Source organism: Apodemus sylvaticus, chromosome 12, assembly GCF_947179515.1.
Source record: "Apodemus sylvaticus chromosome 12, mApoSyl1.1, whole genome shotgun sequence".
Taxonomy (NCBI): domain Eukaryota; kingdom Metazoa; phylum Chordata; class Mammalia; order Rodentia; family Muridae; genus Apodemus; species Apodemus sylvaticus.
Genome location: NC_067483.1, coordinates 100269212 through 100294449, shown reverse-complemented (window position 1 = coordinate 100294449; position 25238 = coordinate 100269212). Strand labels below are relative to the sequence as shown.

At 46.3% G+C, this 25238-nt stretch overlaps 1 protein-coding gene and 1 non-coding gene across 2 annotated transcripts in view; one reads left to right on the top strand and one right to left on the bottom strand.

Annotated features, from left to right (window-relative positions):
• Hhat (hedgehog acyltransferase) overlaps nucleotides 1-25238 on the top strand; it is a 253385-nt gene that overhangs the window by 13359 nt on the left and 214788 nt on the right. Inside the window, exons 2-4 of the mRNA XM_052200751.1 lie at nucleotides 3333-3461; nucleotides 13630-13697; nucleotides 19580-19693. Coding sequence (XP_052056711.1) covers nucleotides 3333-3461; nucleotides 13630-13697; nucleotides 19580-19693 — 311 coding nt within the window. The remainder of the gene's footprint in view (nucleotides 1-3332; nucleotides 3462-13629; nucleotides 13698-19579; nucleotides 19694-25238) is intronic.
• Nucleotides 16873-16988, bottom strand: LOC127698003 (U5 spliceosomal RNA). The gene has a single exon (XR_007980647.1). It is a non-coding gene; the product is annotated as a U5 spliceosomal RNA (small nuclear RNA).

The window sequence follows — 25238 nt, the reverse complement described above, 5'->3', positions numbered from 1 at the left end:
CATGTATGAGTGTGTGTGTGTGTGTGTGTGTGCGCACTCCTGTGCCGGTGCTCATGCATGAGTGGCCGTGGTCCTTCTACATCATAAGACGTATGGTAAGTGAGCAAGGGCTGAGAAGATGTGGAAGGACGGAGTGCTAAGGGCTTGTGACTGTCTCTACAGGCTTTGTGGCTTTGGGAAGGCATTTAAACATAATTTCTAGGGATGGGAAGAGAAGAGTCGGGGAAGAAACCCTGGGCAGAAAGCATTAACATGCAGTTTGAGGGTGGGGCCCTGGGCTGAGCACGGGGAAAGGAAGAAGAGTGGTCCCAAGGAAGACTTGAGCGCTGCCTGACTGCTGGAGGAGAAGAGGAGCAGGTGGGGGTGGCTGTGGCCAGGTTAGCTGCTTTTAGTGGGATTCCTTCCACTTGGGGCCTCCGCTAGACTAATGATGCATTAAATCACCAACTAGTAGCTGCCGATGCCTATAGAGTGCTTGGGGGCTGGCCCTGGGTAATCAGTTCACATCTAATCCATCCACCAGCCACATGGGTGTCTGGGAGCTGGGCTGCCTTCACATGTGGTTCAATCAGCCCATGGCTGAGTGCTGAGTCCTAGCTGGCATTTGCGCCCCCCCACCCCGCTCTCCCCCTCCATGCCATTGGGTGGAAGCTGTAGGGACCAGATCCAAATTTTGGATGTGCTGGGGGAGACAATCCTATTGCTTTCCTGATAATTATTAATGCTATGTATTCATGCATATGTACGCTGTATAATACAGCTGAGGCTGCAGCAAAAAGAAATGTTATAAAAATGAGCCTTTCAGAGGTAAATCCTTCATGCATTACACAAGACAGAGTAATCTTTGAATAAGTAAGGCTTCTAGAAATTTCCCCTAACACACAAGGCTATTTATGTTCAAATTATAGAAGCACTTTTTAGGAACACTTTACAATTACAGTTCTTTGGAAGACGAGACAGACGTCTAGTGCAGCCTCCGTCTTCAGTGACAGGAGATATGCTAAAATACCAAGAGAAACTCCCCTTCCACTCCTGAAAACATGGCCTCTCTGTTTCTACAGAATTCCGGAAACCTGTTCTAGGAGACAGATGGCAGGAGTGAAACGGGAGAAGTGTATGTAGGAAGTCAGGATCCTCTAGAGAGCAGAATCTGTCACGGGAGAAGCCAGACCCCTGTCCTGTCCTCAATCATTAGAGGAAAGGGTCCCAAAGACAGGTAGCAGTCAGAGACAGCCCCTGCTCCCACTGTTAGGAATCCCACATGAAGACCAAGCTACACACGTGTTACATATGTGTAGAGGGCCTAGGTCCATCCCATGCAGGCTTTCTGGTTGGTGGCTCTGTCTCTGTGAGCTCCGTTGGCCCAGGTTAGTTGATTCTGTAGGTTTTTATGTGGTGTCCTTGATCCCTCTGGCTCCTTCAATCCTTCGTTTTGGTCCTCTGAAGGATTCCTCAAACTCAACCTTTTGTTCGGCTGTGGGTCTCTGCATTTGTTTCCATCAGCTGCTGGTGAAGTCTCTCTGATGAGTTATGCTAGGCTCCTATCTGCAAGGGTAGCAGAATGTCATTAATAGTGTCAGGGGTGGCATGGGTCTCAAGCTGGGCCAATCATTGGTTGGTTATTCCCTCTATTTCTACCCCATCTTTATTCCTGTGCATCTTGTAGGCAGGACAAATTGTCGATTGAAGGTTTTGTGTGGGGCTGGGTTGGTGTTCCAGTCCCTCCAATGGAAGTCTTGCTTGGTTACAAGAGGAGGCTGTTTCAGGTTCCATATATCCCATTGCTGGGAGTCTTAGCTAGGACATCCTCACAGGTTTCTGGGAGTTTCCATTGTCCTAGGTTTCTAGGATCCAGAAATGCTTCCCACTTGATTCCAATTGTGTTTCCCAGTACCCTCTCCCTCTGCGGTTCCCCGACTTGATCCCCCCTATTCGCATCCCCACACTCTCCCCGACCCAGTTCTCTCCCTCCATCTCTACCTTGATATCTATGCTATAATCTATGCCTAGTATCCATTTATAAGTGAGTACATACCATGTTTGTCTTTCTGGTCAGGGTTACCTCACTCAGGATGAGCTTTTCTAGTTCCATCTATTTGCCTGCAAATTTCCTGATGTCCTTGCTTTTAATAGCTGAGTAGTATTCCACTGTGTAGATGTACCACATTTTCTTTATCCAGTCTTCACTTGAGGGACATCTAGGTTGTTCCCAGTTTCTGGCTATTATGAATAAAGCTGCTGTGAACATAGTTGAGCAAGCGTCCTTGTGGGGCATCTTTTGGGTGTATACCCAGGAGTGGTATAGCTGAGACTTGAGGTAGAACTATTCTCAACTTTCTCTGCCAAATTGATTTCCAAAGTGGTTGTGCAAGTTTGCACTCCCACCAGCAATGCAGGGGTGTGCCCCTTGCTCCACATCCTCACCAGCATGAGCTGTCACTTGAGTTTTTTATCTTAGCCATTCTGACAGATATGAGGTAGAATACGACTAAAGATGTTGGACATTTCTTTCTGTGCTTCTCGGACTTTCCTTGTGGCAGTTTAGCCAGGTGTGGTCAGGACAGCTTTGGGCTGAGGCCATCTGTGGAGCCAGGGACTGGAACCCTTCTACATTGTTGTCCGTGCAGGTTTCACCAGTTGGTCAGCATGAAAGGGTGGAAACCAGGAGACCACCCATGGGCTCACCCTCCTGTACTCATGAGGCAGATATGCATGGAGCCATGTGTGGAATTCAGTGTTTATGTGTCCAGATTAAAATCCAGTTCCTTTATGAGAAAGGAGGCTGAGTATGTGTAGAAGAAAGAAAGGGAAAAGGTGAAGGGAGAGAGGAGGAGAGAGGAAGAAGGAAGAGGAGGAGGGGGTTTATCTGTGCTTTGCAGTTACTCTGGCTGCCAAAGGCATTGGTATTCATAGAAAACATGGCCACCCCTTATTGCTACATCCCAGGCAAAGTGCTTCGTGCTGTGACCTTAGAAGTCATGCTCCTTAATTTTTATAGGGGGAGATAAGAGGGCCCACAAAGAAAAGGGAGTTCTTCGATGTATTTTGTGATCTATCTAGAGAAAGACCTAGGGAAGTGGGGTGTGTGCATGCTTGTGTGTGTGTGTGTGTGTGTGTGTGTGTGTGTGTGTATGCACAAGGGCATGCATGTGCACATATGTACGTTGGATGTAGGAAGGGGTAAGGTCCCTGAGAACAGAGTTTTTTGGTTGGGATTATGTCAATGTCACCCTGAAAAGTGAAGGGGCCTTGGGAGTGACAGCTAACTCAGTTGATATCAAGAAGCCAATGTGCAGGGTTACTCAGTGACACTTTGTCCGTTTCTCTCCTAGAACTGTCCACGCTACCCTGGGAAGCAGAGCCTCCAGCTATGCTGCCCCGGTGGGAACTGACTCTCTGCCTGCTTGTTTCCTTGGGCTTCCACTTCCACTCTTTCTATGAAGTTTACAAAGTCTCCAGAGGTAAGGATCCTGATTTGCTGACCTCTCAAGAAAGAAGGTGGGAGTCTCTGAGACTGCACATGTGTGTAGTTTGAATTCATGGTAGGGGCCCGGGATTATCTCTCCTGCTCTTTCCCATGAGCTAGTGGCTTGTGTTTTCAAACAGTGGCTGCTTTTCTTCTTGGTGCTGAGCAAGGAATCTCTGAGCACAAGACCTGCCACTGAGCAATGTCCCCAGCCCCTGACAATCGTAGGAACATTTGATTTACTTCTCTCAAAGACCATGAAAAGAACTTGCACTAAAGATTCAAAGTAGATTCAAAGTTTTTCTTTAAACATCTTTCTTTGCAGGCCTACGTCAGACACAGGAGACTGACAGTGTGAGTTGTGCACACCCTTCTGTTTCTTTCATCTTGTTGTGCTGCCCAAGCTAACCTCACCATCCAGGCTCTCCTGCTTCAGCCTTCTGAGTAGCTGGGATTCCAGAGAGTACCACCATGCCCCACTCGCATGGTTTAATATTTAAGATTTTCCTGTACTGGGAACTGAACCTGGTTCAGGTGTGGGGGAGGGGTGTGATAGTTGTTAAAGCTCCACAAGAAACTTGGGATCTGTCTTTTTAAAAAAATACTTTTTGAATTTTATTTTATGTGCATGAGTGTTTCCCCTGTACAGCATATGCCTGGCACCTACAGAGGACAAAAGAGCATGTTAGATCTCTTGGAACTGGAGTTATAGATGGCTGTGAGCTGCCACGTAGGTGCAGAGAATCGAACCCAGGTCCTCTGAATGAGCAGCTATGCTCTTAACCACATAGCCACCTCTCCAGCCTCTCGGCTTTTTCTTGACAGCAGAGGGGAGTATGAGGACAGTTGATATGGTCGCAAAGGCGGGCAATAGGGTTGTAGCTCAGTGGTATGTTTAGCATCTGTCAGGCCCTGGGTTCAATCCCAGGACCATAATAAAATGCAATAGCAGATAGATTCTGGGCAGCGTATGCCATCCCTGCAGCTCACCAGGGTTGATCTTGTCCATTCTCCATGTTGATCATTCAGGGGAGTTGAGAACTCCTATTTGGTGGAAACTGGCCAAGTAACTTCCCTATTTTCTGGAACCTTGAGTTTTCAAAGACAGTGCAGAAGGAGCTCCGAGTCTGGCTTCATTCTGGGTCCTTTTCTCTTGTCTCATAGACTCTTTACCTTAATGTAGTGAGAGAATATTACTCAGTATGCAATTTTTTTTCGAGACAGGGTTTCTCTGTATAGACCTGGCTGTCCTGGAACTCACTCTGTAGACCAGGCTGGCTTCAAACTCAGAAATCCACCTGCCTCTGCCTCCCAAGTGCTGGGATTAAAGGTATGTGCCACCACTGCCCAGCTAAGAGAAGACAGGCTTGGCAGCAGAATTCCTGTACCCATGATAACCAGGTCCAGAGTCACGTGGAGTCTTGTCAGCATGTGATGCCCCATTCTTTAGCCAGAGCCTCAGAGCTCCTCAGAAGCGTCCCACCTCTTGAGAGGTTTTTGCCCACCCCTTGTGAGGTTTTTGCCCACCCCAAAGTTGCTTTCATCACATTTGCACACAATCAGTCTCCCTGGAGCCACAGAGGCTGACGGAGGAGCCTGGGGACTTTGTCTTGGTGGGGATCCATTTTCCCAGCACACCAAGGCATTCTATTGGAACTGAAGAAAGCAAGGACAGATTTTTTTTTTTTTTTTTTTTTTTTGTCAGCGAGCTAGTGTCTTCCCTACATGGCTGCATTTTACCATCGAGTCAGTCTCTTCCATAGATGGCTGTCTGTCTTCCTCGACTTCTGCTACATGATAAGCTATCTTGGAATTCTGTGATTTAAAAATAATAGCTGCCATTTTTTAAAATAACTCATTCTTGCATGAAAACTTTCCCCTCTGGGAAGGTTTTAGTTTTGTTGTGGTTTTAAGTTAGGGGTAAATCTGAGCAGCGTGTAGAAGCTTCCTAACGTTTGAGTTCAGGATGTGTTGCTTTCTGTCAGTGTCTCATACCACAAGGGTGGATTTGTCCAGTGGAGTCTGTTTAGCGCGGCATTGTTGGACAATGTCCTCAGCGTACATCAGAGCTCCAACTGGGCTAATACACACTCTGTAGATTTGAAAAGAGTGTAGTGACATCCGTCCATCACTAGAGTGCGACACAGCAGTTTGTCCTCTCAACAGGCTCTGTCCTGCCAGCTTATCTTTCTTCTTACCCACAAACCTCCTGGTCTCTTTCTTCTTACCCACAATCCCCTGGTCTCTTTCTTCTTACCCACAAACCTCCTGGTCTCTTTCTTCTTGCCCACAACCCCCTGGTCTCTTTACTGTTGCCATGGTTTGCTTTTCCCAGAATGTCGCAAAGCTGGAGTTCTGGAGTCTATAATCTTTTTAGCATGGCTTCTTTCCTCTACGGAGAAGCGCTGAGGATGCTTCAGTGTGTTTTCTTCCCTTCTCTTGGAGTCAGGTCTTATGTCAGATTAGACTGTCTTTGAACTTTTTATGTAGCTGAGGATGACCTTGAACTTTTGATCCTCCTGTCCCCACCTCCTGAGTGTTGGGATCAGGTGTGGGATACCACTCCCAGTTAATGCAGTTCTGGGGATCTAACCTGGGTGTTTGTGCATGGTAGGTTAGAATTCTGAGCATGGAACAGTATCCTGCTACCAGCACACAATACATTTGAATCATCCACTGAAGGGTGTTGGCAAGTATTGGCAGCTGCATGTAAAGCCTCTATAACAGTCATGTGCAGGCTTTTATATGACAGGATTTTACCTCACTTGCGTACTAAGCCATGCCATTGCTGGATCCTGTGGCAAGCATTTTATTTTTGTAAGGAACTGTCCAGCTGTTCAGCTTTGCACTGTGCGACTCGAGAGAGATGGAAGCACTCACCCGGAACACGAGAAAAGATAATCCTTATCACACATCTTGCATTTTGCTTTGTTTTTGGACAAAGTCTCACTGTATAGCACAAACTGGCTTCAAATTCATGATAATCCTTCTGCCTCATCTCTATGCTATACCATGCCTGGCCTACCATGCGTCTGAAGGCTTGCTTAATGAGCCTTGAGTTAATGCCTTTCCCTAAAAGAGGCCATCTGTGTTTGTGGCTGTGTCAGTGTAATGTAAGAGGTTCTGAAGATGAGAGTCACTGGTTGTCACTGGTGACAAGTGTCGGTGACAGGCAGACACCAAGAAGGCACCTCTGTGTTCTGACTGTGTTCCCTGCTTGCTGCTCATGGTTAGGCTTTCTGGTTCTTGTGTCCACTTTGAGGGTTTGTGGTGTTCTGGGAATCTGCCTGTTTTGTGGAGTGCTCATATCATGCAGTGTAGTTTTCTGTTTGTGTCTCTTTTATCTTTTCCGTCTCTGAGAATTAACATTTTTACTTTCACTGCACTTCTCCCTCATTCCCAGCCCTGACCCTCGCCTTACTGTATATTTCCCTACCTCTTCCATTTCCCCACACGCCCCTCCCCAGTGTCATTTTCTTCCTTTGATCGGCTGTGCCGGAGCGCCGTGAATCTCAGCTTTCGCCTTTGTTTGAGCACTCCGCTGTTCCTTTCATGCTCCCCACCTCATCAGTTTCTGAACGGATCATTTCTGCCTTCATTGTTTCTCTGGCTTGCATAGTTCCTTTTAATACCGGCTTCATGGGCTGAAGCGTTAGCTCAGTTATTTCCTAAGCAATGTGTTTGTATCATTGCATTGTGTCTGACTGATTTTCTCAGGATGCCAGAGTAGGAAATGTAAACTGAAACTATACTGATGTATTGCAGATTTCAAACAAATACTGGCTGGTGCAATGACTCAGTGGTTAAAAGTTTTTACTGCTCTATCTCAGCACCTCTCTTTGGTTCCCAGTACCTGTATCTGGTGCCATGCATCTGTCTGTAACTCCAGTTCCAGGGATCCAAAGACCTCTTCTGGCCTCCAAGGACACCTGCATGCTCATGATACACATAAACTCATGTAGTTACACACACACACACACACACACACACACACACACACACTTACACTTAAAAAATCTACAAAAATATCTATTTTTGCTTGTTTGAACCAGGGTCTTTTTTTTTTTTTATTTTATTTTAAAAGAGCAGAAGAGCAGTCAGTGCTCAGCTCCTTGAACCAGGGTCCTGGGCAGCCCCAAATGGCCCTAAACTTTGCTATGTATGACTCGGAGCTCCCCATCTTCTGGTTGTTACCTCTCGAGTGCTGGATGACAGATATGGTCCACCATGCCTAGTTTCTCTTTCTTTTTCTGGGGATTGAGCCCATGGCTTGATATGAACTGTGCAAACAGTATCCCAAATGAGGCCCATCTCTGATTTTTGTGATTTTGAGACAAGGATCTTTTATAAAGCTTAGGCTAGCCTTGAACTGCATACCATCCTCCTGCCTCAGCTCTCCAAATTCTGGGATTACAGGTATGCACCTCCATGTCTGGGCTCTATTATTATTATTATTAATTATTATTTTCTGGGACGCGATCTTATTAGATAGTCCTAATGGCCTGACACTGGCTGTGAAGAACAGGCTGGGCTCAAACCCACAGAGCCTCCTGAATGCTGGAATTAAAGGCTCGTGATAGATTGGTGTTGGCTGCCCATGAACATTCCCTAGCACTAGCACAGTGTCCTGCGATGCACCCTGCAGGTCAATCATCCATCTCAGATGCACCTGGTAGGGGATGTGTAAGGAGAGCCAGCCCTCCTCATGGACAGTTCAGTGATCACCACTAAGTGCTCCGTGCGGGAAGGTCTGGATAGTGTTTAACCTGCACTGCTGCCTGTGCATGTCACTGGCCTGTCAGTCACTCTTGCAGCCTGATGCGCTCTTTTGTAAACAACTCAGGTGTCTGGGAGAAGTGCCCCCCCCCCACTTGTTCCTTCTTTCCAGGCCTTTCTTAGCTCTTCTCCCTGGTCTATGCTTCTAGAGACGTAGTTGAAATTGTCAAGACTCTCCCACGCCATTCCCAGGCTTCGTTAAGACTGCACTGAACTTGGGAGGGATTTGTAAGCAGTCGGTCTTCTTTAATATGTGGCTTCCGCCTGGCCGTGGGGTTTGTCCCCTGTGTTCGTTCTTGTTCTTTCCCATAATAAAGGTTCCTGATTCATAAGGAGCTGGTTCATAATCGCTCCCTCTGAGATTCATATTAATAACATTTCTGGACCATTTTCCTTTTATGAATGAGTTGTTCCCAGCTATATTGTCTTCTTGATTATTTCTGCTTTACTGTAAAGATATTTATGTTGATGTATCTATTTTATATTCTAACAGTTTACTGAGGTATTTCCATTCCACTGACTTATTTGACTTTGCAAGCTCCTTCCCTGTCCCCGGCCCCTCCCCCTCCCTGCTTTGCTAACACCGCTGCAGGCAGCAGTGGTGCTTTGCTCTCTCTAGTTTCCCTTCACTAGGGCTTCTGGAACAGCAGAGGTGTCTTCTGGTTATAACTGCAGCCGCAGAGGGAGCCTCATGCTGCTTTTACCACTGCTGAGAGGTTGTACAGTCATATTTAATCACTTTAAAAGTCATATTAAGAAATCTTTCTAGTTCCTCTGTAAAAATTGTGGTCTCTGGCTGGAGAGGTGACTCTGTGGTCAAGACCATTCTCTGAGGGCCCAGATTCAGTTACCAGTACCACACTGCAGCTCACAGCCATCTGCAACTCCAGTCACATGGGATCTGATGTCCAATTCCAGCCTCTGTAGGCACTTCACATATATGGTGCACCTGTATACATGCAGACAAAATACTCATAAATAAACCATAAATAAATAAAAATGTTTGAAAGAAAAGTTGACAGTCTTAGGAAATGACTCAGTGGAGTATCTGAGTTCAGTGGCAGAAAATCGTTTTAAAAAAGCAGAAGGTGAGGTGAGATTAGGGGACAGGGGTCAGGGGGTGGGGGAGTGAGGTGGGTGGGGGAAGGAGGGTGGGTGGATGGGTGAAGACAGGCAGATAGCCCACTAGTCTAACCTGTTTAACACATTTTAGTCCAGTGAGAGACCTTGTTTCAAAATATAAGGTGGGCAGTGTTGCGGAGGGACATCAGCCAAGGTTGTCTTTTGACCTCTACATAAAATAAATACACACACATACACGAGTACACACTACACAAAAGAAAACACTGCCAACATTAAGTGTTGAATTGTGTTCACTTGTTCATCAGACGAGAGATGATTTTCTCTTTTTGACCTGCTAATGATATTTTATTTTAAGGGAATAAAGTCTTCAGGAGCAACCTACAGCAACTTCTGCTGGGTACCCACCCTAGCCATGGTATTCTCTCTAAGTTGAAAAAACACTCAGTTTCTGAGTGTGCCAGGTCAGACAGCAGTTTTATCCTTGGAGATTCCAACATGGCGTAGCGCCTCTTTCACCTCTCTCATATACAGTGGGCACCTTCCTTCCTTGTAAACCATGTTACTGGTACCTTAATCTCTATCTTGGTTTCATTCTCTTGGAAGCTTGTCAAGGCCCCATTTCCCTTCAAAGCCAGATTCATCAAAAAGTTCCCAAAAGTTTCTGGGCTATTGGCATATTTACCTTTGTCTTTTTAAGGCAGTGTGATGATAATATTTTTCCAGGTTCCTGAGATTTCAAATGTGTCAGCCACACTCCAGAGTCAGATACTGCATGTACCTCATGTCCCTGTCTTAAGGAAATGTTGAGATTTATCCATTTAGCAGATTTATTTTCTTTCTTAAAGAACACAAGTTTGGACTTAGCTAAACTTGGCAGCTTTTCTGTTTTCTGTAGTAATCACTTTCTAATGCACCTAGCCAGGTTGGATCCTGCTGACCCAATAGTCTCAAGCCTGCCTTTCTGCAGAAGTCGCCTGTTACTGATATTTGCATAAATGGAATTCTGCCTTGTGTAGATTTGAGGTTTCAGGTCACCTACTTCCCTTTCTTTAGCCTTCAGTGAACTGTCCCTAATGCCTTTGTAAACAAATGCTAACACCCGCGGATCTAAAAACAGTTTTCTCTGCGCAGTTTCTGTCTGACTTGCCACCTCTAGTTTCTCTGTTATTATGTAGCAGTTGTCTCCAGAGTAGGATAGGATACGTGTAGTGATACCCTTGCCCCACACTTTCACTTTCCCGTTCGCCCTGCAGGCACAGCCATTAATAATCTCGGTCTATAAGAACATGACACAGCAGCCGCTGTAAGTGGACCCTTTCCACAGTTTATGCCATGCACCAACATCTCACAGGACAAGGGCTGGGTGAAGAGGCAATTGCTTCCTATTATGACTGGAGGATTTGTTTGCAACTGGGTTGGTGACTCGAGAGCTCATTCTACCACAGGGGTGGGGTGGGAGGGCAAGGGGTCCTGTCCTTGAACAGGTGGTCTTGCCCTGGGAGCCTACTGAGGGTGGGAGGGGCCACCAATGGAACTTTAGTGATAAGACTTGAGTGCCTTGCCTGGCAGGTTGCCTAGGATTGAGTCTGTCTCCCAGTGTCCTCACAATCAAGGCTCCCAGTGTGTTAAATAGCACTTGACCAAGTCCTTGTCACTCACCAAACTACTGAGTCACTGCCTTCTTCCAGGGATACCAGATCTCTTAGCCCAGCCCCTTCAGGCTTGCTTTGTTATTGCCTTCTGTGTTGGTTATGGTCCTTACCGAACTTTTTGCCAAGCACAGCAATGTGTTAGTTGAGAAAACAGCCAACAATGTGGAGTGTTGTCATCATTCCCTATCTGGTTTATTGTTTTGAGGGGGGGTGTGTCTCACTGATTAGTCTAAGCTGGCTGCTCCTCAGCCTTAGAGATCCTCCTGTCTCTACCTTTCCAGGGCTGGTTTTACAGGTGTGCACTGCTGTACTAGGCTCCTCCTGTGTGTCCTGGGGACTAACTCAGGACTTCGTGCTTGCACAGTGAGCACTTCACCAACAATGCCATCCCCCTGTCCCTCTACCCAGAATGAGGCTCTATCAGCAACTGGCCTAAGATGTTCAGAGTTCAGGAGGCGTAGTCTTTTGGGGAAGTCTTCCTATTTTGCATCTTATTTACAGATCTCACATGTTTTTATTGAGTTATTTGTAACCCACATTCTTGTTCTCTGAGAGAACTGGAGGAGAGAAGAACTTGAAGACCCAGGCTTCAAGTGTCATGGAAAACATATTATCAAATATGTCTCTGCTGTAGCATAGTCTGTTTATGGGTATTTACGTGTTGCTTGCCACTAAGTTCATTTGCTAGAAGCCCATATGTTCTGTTCCCTTCCATGTTTTCATTTACTGCCACAGACTGTTGCATGACCTCTGGCTTCTTAGAGAAATAAGGCTCAGTGGGAGCTGATTGGAGTTTTTCAAATGCATAGAAACAGCAGGAGGTGTGTGTTATGTGAATGTGTGTGCATGTATGTGTGTGTGTATGTATGTATGTATGTATGTGTGTGCATGTATATATGTATATGTATGAATGTATGTATGTATGTGCATGTATGTGTGTGTATGTGTACCTGTGTATGTATGTGTGTGTGTGGGGGGGTAGGGTGTCCTAAGGACCCTATCCCAGAACTATTACTAGTATTCTTAGGGTGAAAGTGGAAGGTTTGTGGTTCTGAGTAAATGACTAACACAACAGCTCATTGACAGCGATTAAAATGCAAATCTCGCCTTCAGTAGATAGATGGGAATTTGATGTAGCCTTTTGTAAAGGGAGAGAATAAACAGCTGACTGGTCATTAGGGCTCTTGGGTGGAAACTGCTCTATTTCGAATGTTCTCAGGCTGTGGTTTGGAAAATGGAACTGGACCTTAGCAGAGAGAGTTGTCTTGGCTGCAGGTCTCCAGTGGCATGGGGGGCTCCAAGGCTCTGTCCTCAGTGACATGGGGGAGGGTGTGTTTCCAGGCTTGGTCCCCAGTGGTGTTGGGTAGAGGACTCCCAGGCTCCATTTTTAGTGTCATGGGAGGAGTTCTAGGAAGAGGGGCCTCTGTGCTTTTATACTAGCTACTTGCCTAGCTGCATTTGAGTCACAGAAGCAGGCTGTCAGAAAGAGCAAGGTGTGGGCTCCCCACCGCAAGGTGTCCTCTCAAGAGTCCTGAGGAGTGATGCTCTTCACAGACAGATGTCTTGCAGCAGGTCCTCAGCATCTGTTCTTTATTGAGTGAGCGATATTGCAGCTGTGAGCTTTTAGCTAATTTTAGGCTGTCTGGATGGTGGCTTGTGTCTGTGATCCCAACACTTGGGAGGCTGAGGTGGGGGTTGCTGTGAGTATGAGGCTTAGAGTGACATCTCAGTCTTCGTTGCTACCGTGGAGGACACTCTACCTTCTCCTTTTCTGCTGTCTTGTTTGGAGATAAGGTCTCCACATTATTACGTATGTTTTGTTATGTATATGCACAGCAGTTTTCTGGTATTGCTTACCTATAAGCATGCTTACTCTTCAGACATGCCTTTTTTTTTTTATCACACCTGTCATCTCCCATCATCTGCTTCAGTAATGCCACACCAGATTGAGTTGTGATTTCAGTAAAAATATTCCATACCTGTACAGCCTCTCAAGTGTTGGGATTGCAGACAGGATCCATTCCCCGAGACAGTCTAAAATTAGCTGAAAGCTCTCAGCTGAAATGAGTTGCTCAATAAGGAACAGAGGCTGAGAACCGGCCACCAGATAACTGTCCTCGATGAGTGACAAGCTCGGGACTTTTTGAGGACTCCTGATCTTCTGGGAGCCCGCACTCCATTCTTTGGACAGCCTGTTTCTACCCAGCTGGGCCATGCACTAACACCCCCAGTCTTGAACACTTTCTTTTCATAATCTTCTGTCTCTCCCTCTGTGGCCTTTATCCAAACTGAGAGGGTTTGACATCAGCCCTGTCTTGCATTCCCTGGAACTTAGGTCCCAGCATAGGGAAGGAATTTCAGGGATGTGGTAGGTGTGCCTGCTACTAGGTCCATAGGACATTATTTTATCTTCTTTAGGTGCCTCTGCTATTTAGATCCAATTGAGTTGGACATGATTTTTTTTTTTTAAGACAGGGTTTCTCTGTGTAGCCCTAGCTATCCTGAAACTCATTCTGTAGACCAGGCTGGCCTTGAACCCAGAAATCTGCCTGCCTCTGCCTCCCAAGTGCTGGGATTAAAGGCGTGTGCCACCAGTGCCCAGCTTAGTTGGACATAATTAACAGAGGATTTTTCTTCTTTTTTTCTTGTCAGAGCATGAAGAAGAACTGGACCAAGAATTTGAGCTGGAGATGGATACTCTATTTGGAGGACTGAAGAAGGTATAGGGTAGCCTTCTAATGTTTAAAAAGTGCCAGTGTTTCACCTCACTCTGTGGAATGGAAGAGTGTGTGGAGGCCTGTCTAGAGCGGTGTGCTTTTCTGTTGAGAAGGTGAAGTGTATTGTGTTGGACAAGGAACCAGACTCATGCTCTGTTCTCTTCTGGAAGTGCTGTGCTTGGGTACAGTCCCACTTTTTCCACTGGAGAGATGCTAGGTTACCCCTTTTCTCCAACCAAGACCTCTGTCTTAGCCACTGTTCTGTGAAGAGACACCAGGACCAAGGCAATTCTTACAAAGGAAAACATTTAATTGGGGCTGGCTTACAGGTTCAGAGGTTCAGTCCATTATCATCATGGTGGGGAGCATGGCAGCATCCAGGCAGACATGCTGTGCAGAGGTAGCTGAACAATCTACATCCCAACCCATGGGGGGGGTGGAGGGAGAGAGAGGGAGAGACAGGTGGACAGACAGACAGACACTCTGGGCTTGGTATGAGCTTTTGAGACATCAAAGCCCCAGCCCCAGTTACACACTTTCTCCAACAAGGCCACACCTCCTAATCCTTCTAATCCTTTCTCAGAGTGCCCCTCCCTGGTAACTAAGCTTGTGGGCGCCATTTTTATTCAAGCAACCACAACCTCCTTCCCTTGTCTTCTTTCCCATCAGTAAACCAGGACCCCGTGGTGTCAATGTTGACTTGGATCAGCTCAGGGCACCTGATGGTGGGATTCAAAGCTGCTTCTGGGTGGTATATTCATTTTTCTGTCATCAATATTTAAGAATATCACCAGGCACTGCTATACCTTTTCCCTGAGTGCAGCGTTCCCAGCCTGAGACCAGCTGCTCTCAGGGGCTGGTTTGGGGCGTAAAACAGCACATCTGCTTCTGAATTCCCTGCTTCCTGACAAGTGTTTGAAGACACGTGTTTCCAAAGTGGCGCTGCCAGCACTGTCCTGACTGCGCCCTAGAGCTTCAGGCTCTGGATTTGCAGCAGCTCTACCTCACTGCCTCACAGCAGCAGAGCCCCTCCTGACTCACTAGGCTGTACAGAGGCACAGTTAGATGCCAGGCCAGTGTTCGTCAGGGACTAGGAGGTGTGTCTAGCTCTGTGGGCGGCATTGTTCTGCCATTTGTTGCTCTACCCACTGGACAATTCCATGAACATTCAGATGTGGGCTGGGGGGACAGGTCATCCAGTAAAGAGCTTGTCACTCAAGCATGGGGACTTGAGTCAGTTCCTTAGAACCTATGGAAACAGCCAAGTATAGGACTGGTAAGATGGCTCAGTAGGTAAAGGCCTTGCTGCCAAGCATAATAACTCTAGTTCAGGCCCAAGAACCCATAGGAAGGAAAAAACTGATTCCTGCAAGTTGTCTTCTGACTTCTATATGTGCTCTGTGGAGTACACACACAGAGAGAAACACACACAGACAGACACAACCACAGACACACACACAAACACACACACGTAGACAAATACACACAGGTACACACAGACACAGACACTCATACATAGACACAGACATACCCAGACATAGACACACACACACACACACATACACACACACACATACACACACACACAGACACATAGACACAGACACACATTTGTAGACACACACACACACACACACATACATACATACATTCACAGAGACACAGACACAGACAAACGTATACACACATACAGACACACACACAGACACAGACAGACACACATACTCACACAGACACACACAGAGACATATACACATAGATACAGGCAAATACACACACATAGACAAATACACAGGCACACAGATACACACAAACACAGACAGACAGACAGACACACACACACACACACACACACACATGATTCCCCCCCCCCATGTGTACCCAGATACACACATATCCCCATTTACACAATTGGATGTAGATTGGCCTCACATTTACAGCACCTGTTCTAGATGTTTCTGTTTCATGACAGCTTTTTTTAGAATCATTATTAAGAATACAGGATCAGAAGCTTGTGATGCTTTAAAATGAGAGACCTGGAGAGTTTTCATCCTGGTAGGATTTGAGAAATTGAGGAAGTAGCCCTGTGAGTCATTGTGGATCCAGCATTACCACATCTCTTACAACACAGGGTGATATTTTTCTCCATGTAGAGTCCCAAGTCAGGCATTTCAGACAATACAGAATTGTTTGCCAAAAGCAAAAATGAACAGACCTACCTTTGAGGAAGAGGCTTAGCTGAAGTGTAAGAAAATGTGCACCGGGTCAGGTGCCGACAGGCTTCATTGTCGTTAGGACCAACCTCAGCCCCATGGCCTGTTGCTACTTCTTTTCAAAGGGGCTTTGCACAGCCCTCCTGGGTTCCATCCCTCCATCAGGCCCTGCCAGGGCCCTAGGGCCTGCTTTCTTCCTGACAGCTCTGGTAATGGCCCGCATCAGGGGTACATGTATGTAGGCCACTCCTGTTAGGTGGAAAAGTTATGTTTATCACCACCCCGAAGAGCCTAAAGACGTCACTCCTGTCTTTATCTGCCTGAAGGCCTTCTGATTTTAGAGCCCCTGAGCACCCATCCATCTCTTCATCCTTTGAATGCCGGTCTCTTTAGTTTCTTTCTAGTCTCTGTGGTCCCGGTCAATCTTTAGGTTAGGAACAATCTTTAGGGGCTCACTAAAGTGTATTTACACACATAGGTGATGGTGGGGCAGAGAGGGGCTGCAGCAGATGGAGCTTAAGTGCTACCTGTGAGAGTTCGTAAAGAGATATCACCATTAATAGTGTCCCAGCTAGAAAGAGGAAGTGGTAGGTCATATGATAGGACAAAGGGGAACTGGCTGAAGCCACTTTCCAGAAGAAGCTGTTGAGGAGTTTTCTGTTTTATGTCTCTATTTTTGCCGTTAAGAGATCCTTTTAAGACTGAAGTCTCCTCTTAAGTTTAGTTTTTATCTTATGTGCACTAGGGTGAGTGTTACTTCAGGTCCCCAGGAACTGGAGTTACAGCTAGGAGTTCTCCTGTGGATGTTGGAAACTTGACCTCTGGAACCTTAACACTCTAAAACGCTGAACAACGGCTCCAACTTCGTTTTTCAAATCTCAGCTCAAAGTTAAAAAGTTATACTCACAAACCACAGTGGTCTTAAGTTAGTTAAAACTTAATTCTTACTTTATAACCATGAAATTAGCCTTGCAAGAAGCAAGGCCTCAAAAAATTGACAATGACTCAGATTTGTTCCTCTCCACGGAAATCTTTAGTAAAAGGCGAAAGATTTATACGATCTGAAGAGAAACCAGAGTATGTAGGATATAGGCTGTAAGCTCTGTTCACCAGTAACTGCGGTTCCTTGTTCGTCGACGGTGACTTTTCATCCCCAGGAACTGCCCAGCTTCTTGTCTATATGACAATGTAGTAAGTCTTTTTAGTTCTAAATGATGGGTGAAATATATATATGTAATATATACATATATATTTTAAACTTCAAAATTGTATTGCACGAGAGGAATTATGGGTATGCAAATGAGAAGTCTGACTCATGGGGCTTTGAGGCAAATCACAGGCTACCGCTAGGGGGCGGTGCGGAGTCCGGGTTTATTGGTTCAGTTACAGGAACTTGCTTGTACTTAGTTTATGGGGACTTTATAACTTCTGGTTCCTTTCTATAAAACCCGTTTATTTAGAAATAACTACACCTACAGGAAATTGCAACAATAATAAAACTTACTGGGGAATTTCATCACTATAGTGAACTCTTTAAACCAAGGAACGGAACGGCAGTCAGATCCACAGACCTGACCCAGATTTCCTAATGATTCTTGTGCTTTTATGTGATCATGTAACTGCTGCACCTTAGATATAGAAGCTGGAGGAACTACTTTAATCCTTTTTCCTCCTGAGACTGTGTCTTAAATACATAGCCCAGGCTGGTCTCAAACACAGGAACTTACTCTCTAGACCAGGCTGGCCTCAAGGGCATGATAGTCCTCTTGCCCCAGTCTTCCAAATGTTATAATACAAAAACACGTGCCGCCACGTCAGACTTTAAACTCGCTTTTTGTGAAGGTGGGATGGCTTTCTGAGCAGAAACCAAATTCTCTGAATATAAGTGCCAGATTTTGAGACTGTGGCTCCCAAAGGACTGGAGGTGTTGATTTTCTCCATGGTATAGGGACACACACTGTCTTTATGCTATTTTTGGAGAGCTGGCATTATTAAATTTTGTAGGAGAGTCATGAGTCTATGTTGTTGTTGTTGTTGTTTTTGGAGATAGGATCTCATGTAGCCCAGGCTGGTCTCAAATTAACTACTGTAGTTGAAGATATCCTTGAATTTCTGATCCTCCTGCCTCTTGCCTAGATCTTGATCTAGTGGTTTATCATCTAGCCCCTAAATGCTGGGATCATGAGTGTCAATACCACAGCTATCTTGAATTATGCAATTTGGGTCATGGTTCCAAACTTTTATATTGGCTTCATTTGTGACTTACAACTCTTCTCTCCAAATGCTTTAAAGGAAATGTAATCACTGCTTTTCCAATCTAAGAAGTGTTCCTGATGTGTGTGTGTGTGTGTGTCTGTGCCCCAGTGTTGTCTTTTTGAGACAGGGGCTCTTGTAGCCCAGGCTAGCCCAGAACTCATCGTATTGCTGAGGATGACCTTTGAACTCTTGGATCTCAACTTTCACTTCTTAAGAGCTATTCCTGTTGGCATAGCTCATTCACTACTACACCCAGTCCAGAAAGTATTTATTTACAAGAAACAAAGGGGAAAAATCCCAGCAGTAGGAGCTCTCATAGTTAAATGGCATAGAACCCTTAAACTTAGGGGAAAAGATCTAACCTCATCAATAACTCCTTCTTGCCCTGTACCATGTTGGGTAGGTTTTTCTCCAAGGCTGAGATCTGGAAAAGTTGTGATTCATCAGAGAGGTTGGGGGTCATGATTTTTTTCATACTTAAAAGGAGGGTGTCCACCCTCTGCAGGCATGGGAGGTAGGGAGGGTGTCCACCCTCTGCAGGCATGGGAGGTAGGGAGGGTGTCCACCCTCCGCAGGCATGGGAAGGCCCCTCCCCCGCCTGCATGAGCTTGAGAAGATGCTTTGGCCGTCATAGCATGGAGTTGTCCCCGGCCATGTTGCTCGTTGTGGGTGGCCTGTAGCTTGTATGTTCTTTTTGTGCTCAGCTTTGCCATTGTGACCATCATTGAGGCACCACAGGCTGAATTTCCCCATGTTCACCTACCTGCCCTTGTGGAAGCCTCATAGACATGAACCCTGCAGGGTGCCAGGAGCTGCTCCAGCAGAGGGGGCAGGCACATGCCAGAATTATTCTTTTATTGCAAGTTTATAACAAAAGTGGTTCATTTCTTACCCAGTTACCACATTGACTGTGTGACCTTCCCAGTTACCACACTGACCATGAGACCTTACCAGTTACCATACTGACCATGTGACCTTCCCAGTTACCACACTGACCATGTGACCTTGCCAATTACCACACTGATCATGTGACCTTCCCAGTTACCATGCTAACCATGTGACCTTCCCAGTTACCACACTGACCATGTGACCTTCCCAGTTACCATGATGACTTGTGACCTTGGATACATAAATTTAAACCCTTCAGCCTCCTTTTCACTATTTACAAAGTGGGCTAAGAACACAAGTTTCCATCCTAGGGAACCCGTGCCCATGAAGACTCTGAGTTAGAAGGAAAAATACATTTGGAGGATGGTGGGAAGACAGTCAGGCTTGAAGGGACAGTTCAAGGTGGGTGAGAGGCTGGAGTTCTGATTTGGTAAGTGCCATCTGCAGAATCTGGACCCCCGGCACTTTCCCTGGTGTGTTGTCAGACACACACCTCTGGTAACACCACTCCTTGCTCTCCTCTCCTAGGACCCGACTGATTTTGAATGGAACTTCTGGATGGAATGGGGGAAGCGGAGGCTGGTGTGGCTCTTCCTTGGCCACATGGCTGCCTCTCAGTTGGCCACATTACTCGCAAAGAAGGTAGGAGTCTGTGTCATTTGCTTTCAAGCTTCTTTCTCCTATGGGTTTGGTGAAGAGGCCTGAACTGTGAATCTGGAGACAGGGTTGTCAGCGGGGAAGCCTGGGAACAGTATTAGCCAAAGCAACATGCCGGGTGAAGTGTCTTCTTGACTCCCCTGTGTTGATTTTCTCCAGGTTATTTTTTTAAAACCATTGTATACAAAGGTTTCAGGTGAACTAACCTAGTCTGGTGCTCACTAAGCACATCTGATGGAATGCTTTTGTAAAGACCTGCTTGGGAGAATATGTGGGTTCATTCAGTTCAGGAGGAAGCAGGAGTTGTATTGTTGGTAAATACCAGGCCCAGAGAGATGACTCAGCACTGGCTGCTTTCCTAGAGGACGTGGGTTCTATTTCCAGCACCGACATGGTGGTTCACAACTGTAGTGGCTAGTTTGTTTTTATGTCAACTTGACACAAGCTAGAGTCATCGGAGACGAGGGAGCCTCAATGGAGAAAAATGCCTCCATAAGATGCAGGACATTTTCTTATTAGTGATTAATGAGGGAGGCACAGTTCGTTGTGGGTGGTGCCTTTGCTGGGCTGGTGGTCTGCACTCTTTAAGAAAGCAGGCCGAGCAACCCAGTGACAGTGCTCTGCCATGGCCTCTGCATCAGCTTCTGCCTCCAGGTTCCTGTTCTGTTTGAGCTCCTGACTTGACTTCCCTGTGTGATCAACTATCATCTGGAAGTGTAAACTGATCACACAACACACACACACACACACACACACACACACACACACACACACGAGTTGCCTTGGCCATGGTGTTTAATCATAGCAATAGAAACCCTAAGACAACAATGGTCTGTAACTCTAGTTCCAGGGGTATCAGTAGCCTTTATCTGGCCTCAAATGTGCTGTATAGATAAATACATAAGCTAAAATTCAAACATATAGAATAACAATAAATCTTTTTTAAAAAAGTAACAATTGAGCTGGGGAGATACTGTGTGTGACATACTTGCTGTGTAAGCACAATGACCTGAGTTTGGTCCCCAGAACCCACATAAAGACAATACTTGAAAAATAGCACCAAGGGGCTGGAGACAGGTGGACCCCAGGAAGCTACTGGCAACCCACTTAGCCATCTCCAGTCCAACGAGGGACCCTGCTTTAACTAAACAAGGTAGATGGTTCCTGAGAAATGATTGACCTCTGACCTATGTACACATGTGCTTTTGTGTGCATAGGAACACACCACACACACACACACACACACATTAATTATTGAGCAATGTGGTAGCTGTAGCAGAGTTATGCTCTATCTCTATCCCATTGCTGGTTTGTTCCTGATTCAACCTGGGACAGGGAATCTTCAAAGTAGATATTTGGAAAGATATTTTACAAGAGGCTGGATTGTGGCAGCTCCACAGGGTTGACAAGCTAAGAAGAAGCCCAAGAAGCTTCCAGTAGGACTTCCCCTGTCACCTAGGGACTGCTTGGCTTTTGCCCAGGACCCTCTGATACAGGATTCCTGTTACTATTTCCTAATGTAAAGAATGTTTGGAAATCTGCTTGGAAATCTGCAAGTGAGAGCCAGACACAGCCAGACTGGCTTGGACCAACCCAGGAGGCAAACTCTATTCTCTTGAAAGACTCAAGAGGAGACAGAACAGAGGGTCTATAGCCCTGAAAGTCCAGAGAATGAGAGACCAGCACTAAGTCAGAGGAACAGGCTGGTCACTGGTTGGTTAGAGGTATGCCTGAACATCTTCTCTTTCTACAAAGTTGGTGATTTTTGATCCTGTCCATTCTAGGACTGTGGTTTTCCACCTGTGAATCATGACCTCTTTTGGGGGGGGGCGGTTCATGGACACTTTTACGTGCTCTCCTAAGATCGTCTGCATATCATATACTTATAATGCGATTCATAACAGTAGCAAAATTATAGTCACAAAGTAGCAATGAGATAATTGTATGGGTGGGGTCATCACAGCATGAGGAGCCCTAGCATTAGGAAGGTTAACAGCCACTGCTCTAGATGATGGAAGACCCAGGTGCATGCTCTCCTTTTTAATGATACTGGTTACTTTCTTTACCTCAGTGGTTGCTTGCTTTCTGACATGGCAAAGCTAAGATGTTAGAGTCTATCAGACTTGAGTATGTTAAAAAGTTTCATAGACCTTTTGAACAGACTAGATGATATGTATGTACTGGAATTCCACTCTTGTCTCTGAGTTGGTGAGGGGCACATCTGCCCCAGCTTTCACTATTAAGGTTTATTTATTATTAATACGTTACTATAAATTTCTCAAGTTCCTGTTTTGCTTTGTTTTGTTTTTACAATATTTCTAGCAGTTTACCATTAATTTTTTTTGTGAGGTTTGCCAAGATGGCTCATCAGTTAAGAGCACTGGCTGCTCTTCCAGAGAACCTGGGTTCAGTTCCCAGCACCCACATAGCAGCTCCAAATTGTCCGCAACTCATCTCAGGGGATCTTCTAGCCTCTTCAGGCACTAGGTCCAAATAGCATGCGCAGAAATAACATGCAGGCAAAACATTCACACAAATAAAATAAATTAATTTAAAAAACTCTAAAACCGAGTTCAGTTAAAATATTTTTATGTGTATGTGTTTTGCCTGCATGTGTGTGTTTGGTATGAGTGGATCCAGAAACGGTCATCAAAGCCCCTGGAGCTGTACTTACACATGGTTGTGAGCCGCAGTGTGGGTGTTAGGAACTGAACATGGGTTCTTTGCAAGAGCGGCCAGTACCCTTAACCTGTAAGCCATCTCTCCAGTCCCAAAGCTTAACGTTCTATTTCTAACATGAAGCTTTAAAAAAAACAAAAATCCATAAGAAAATGACTTACTATCCCTAAACTTGAGGGAGAAGAGTCTAAGTTCATTAATAATTAAGCAACTATATATTAAAAACAGACACAAGTTATCCATCCATACTTTACAATTTGGCAAAAATAAACAAGGATTCTCTGAAGAAACTGGCCCCCCCAAGGCCTTGGTTCAAAATGGCATGACATTCACATATAACCTGCACAGTCCTCCCAATGTCTCGCTTATAATTTCTAGTACAATGTAGATATTAAATAGCTCTGATAGTGTGTTAGAGAATAACGACAAGGAAAATGCATGGATTTTATTCTTAATATTAATATCGGTCTAGCCAAGGCCAGTTGAACCCTCTTGGAACTTGCCCTTGGAATGGTTTGGAATAAGTGCCGCCATTAAGTCACTACTGTGTCCTCAGATCTACATCCAGACAGCTGTGGCTTCTGGGACTGGGCAGAGGCTGCAAAGCCTCCCAGGTTACAGCTCTTGGAAGTTTCCTTTGTCGCATTAAGAAAGGAGCGATGCGGGCTGAGAGGCAGCTCAGTGGTAGAGCTGTATCTGCACCCAAGGCGGGTGGCCCTGGGTTCCGTCCTGGAGACTGGAGTTCCACAGTCCTTGGGGACAGAGGCAGGATCTGGCCCTGTGACTGTGTGCTTCTGAACTGCTGTCTCCAGATGGTCTGGGAATAAGAATGGGACCTAGATTGTTTTCCTGGGGAGTGTGTGTGTGGGGAGTCCCAGCTGACCGGGGAGTCAAGGTGAAGGGTGCTCATCACTGAGCCACGCCTGGCCTGGCATGGTGGTTCTCCTTCCTCAGCAAGTTCACAAGGCAAGGAGTGGGCCAGGCATGCTGGCTGCTGTCCAGTCAGAGGCCTGCAGGGTTGGGGGGGGGTGGCTTTGCAGCTCTGGCTTGGGAAGTGGGTCTCCCTTGTTCAGCTTCCTATGTGGTGCTGTGAGGCCTGGCTGGGCAACAGTCTCAGCTCCACCTCAGCAGAGCACATCTTACCCCATGCTGGCTGGGGAGGAGGGCCTTGCGTTTTCCTTGGAAGGAGGCAGAGTGAGAGCCGGAGCCATCACCCTGTGTGTCTCACCTTCTGTGACCACAGGCTGGGCTGCGAGGCAGCTGGCTGGCAGATCGGCCTGCGGCTGGGCCACAGTGCTTCTTTGTCGCGGAGTTGGCTTGGCCTTTCTGCGAGTCTGGACCACAGCCTTGGCCTCATTAGTTCCAGCCCTCTCACCACCTGGATGAAGTGTTCCTCTTGGCCTTCGTTGGAGGAGTTGTTTTTGGTGCTTTTTCAGGATGGAAGATTTGAGTTGCAGCCCTGTCTACTCTGCTTTCCTCTGGGGCTTGGAGATGCCGAGCAGCCCAGTTGGGGACAGGCGTCAGGTGGCTTCTGGTCAAAGCCCTGACTCCCGTCTCCATCCAGGCTGTATCTTCTCCCTTTGGGTTAGCACCACTTCAGAAGCATAATCCTCCCGCCTCCTTTTTCTCCTCCTCTCCTTCATCTCCTCCCTCCCTCTTCCCTTCCTCCAGTCATATAAAGCAATAAAGTAATAAAGTTTTCCCTTGAGCTGCTTGGCTGAGATTAAATGCCTTTCCTCTAGGTCAGGCCCTCTCTGTGAGGAGCCTGAGGGAAGTTGAGTAATGGCTGAGCTCTGGCTGTGGGTGTGTTGTGATTGGACTTTGTGGGGACGGATCACATCTGCCCCCGTTCTCTTATGCCTCTGTGGCTTTCCACCACCTGAGACACTGTGTTCTCAGCCCTCAGAACTGAAATGATCCCGCGGGAGCTCTGAGAAGGCTGGCCTGGTGTGGGCTCCGTGCTTCTCTTGATGTGGTCTGGCTGGAGGGTGGCATGGTTAGTCTCTGCTCCGGTCCTCACTGCAGGAGAGGCCCAGGCTGAGGAACCTCTGGGGTTGGCTCTCCCCAGGAGTGTCAGATCTGCACATAAATGGAACCTGGGGCACTGATGTCTCTCCTGGAGCCTACTCCACTCTCTCCATTAGCGCCTGCCTAATGAGGTGACGCTCCCTGAATAAAGGCCCACTGACTTTTGCTCCCAGGAAGATCTGTCTGGGATGCAGCTGGACTCAGATGGAGCAGATTGCTTTTTCTACTTTGGGGAGATTTCATATATATATATTTCTTATGTAGTATGTCTTAGTCAGGGTTTCTATTCCTGCACAAAACATCATGACCAAGATGCAAGTTGGGGAGGAGAGGGTTTATTCAGCTTACACTTCTACACTGCTGTTTATCACCAAAAGAAGTCAGGACTGGAACTCAAGCAGTTCAGGAAGCAGGAACTGATGCAGAGGCCATGGAGGGATGTTACTTACTGGCTTGCTTCCCCTGGCTTGCTCAGCCTGCTCTCTTATAGAACCCAAGAACCCCAGCCCAGGGATGGCACCACCCACAAGGGGCCCTACCCCACTTGATCACTAATTGAGAAAATGCCCCACAGCTGGATCTCATGGAGGCACTTCCCCAACTGAAGCTCCTTTCTCTGTGATAACTTCAGTCTGTGTCAGGTTGACACACAAAACCAGCCAGTACATCGTATCTATTTATATTTAGTTATTTTAGAATCTATTGCAATTGATGAAATAACATGTCAAACCACTTGACACACAGGAGAATACTCATTGGCTCCTTTTCTTTCTCGAACAGTGTTTCACCGTGTGGTCTTTTGGCATAGTAGTCTTGTCTGGTG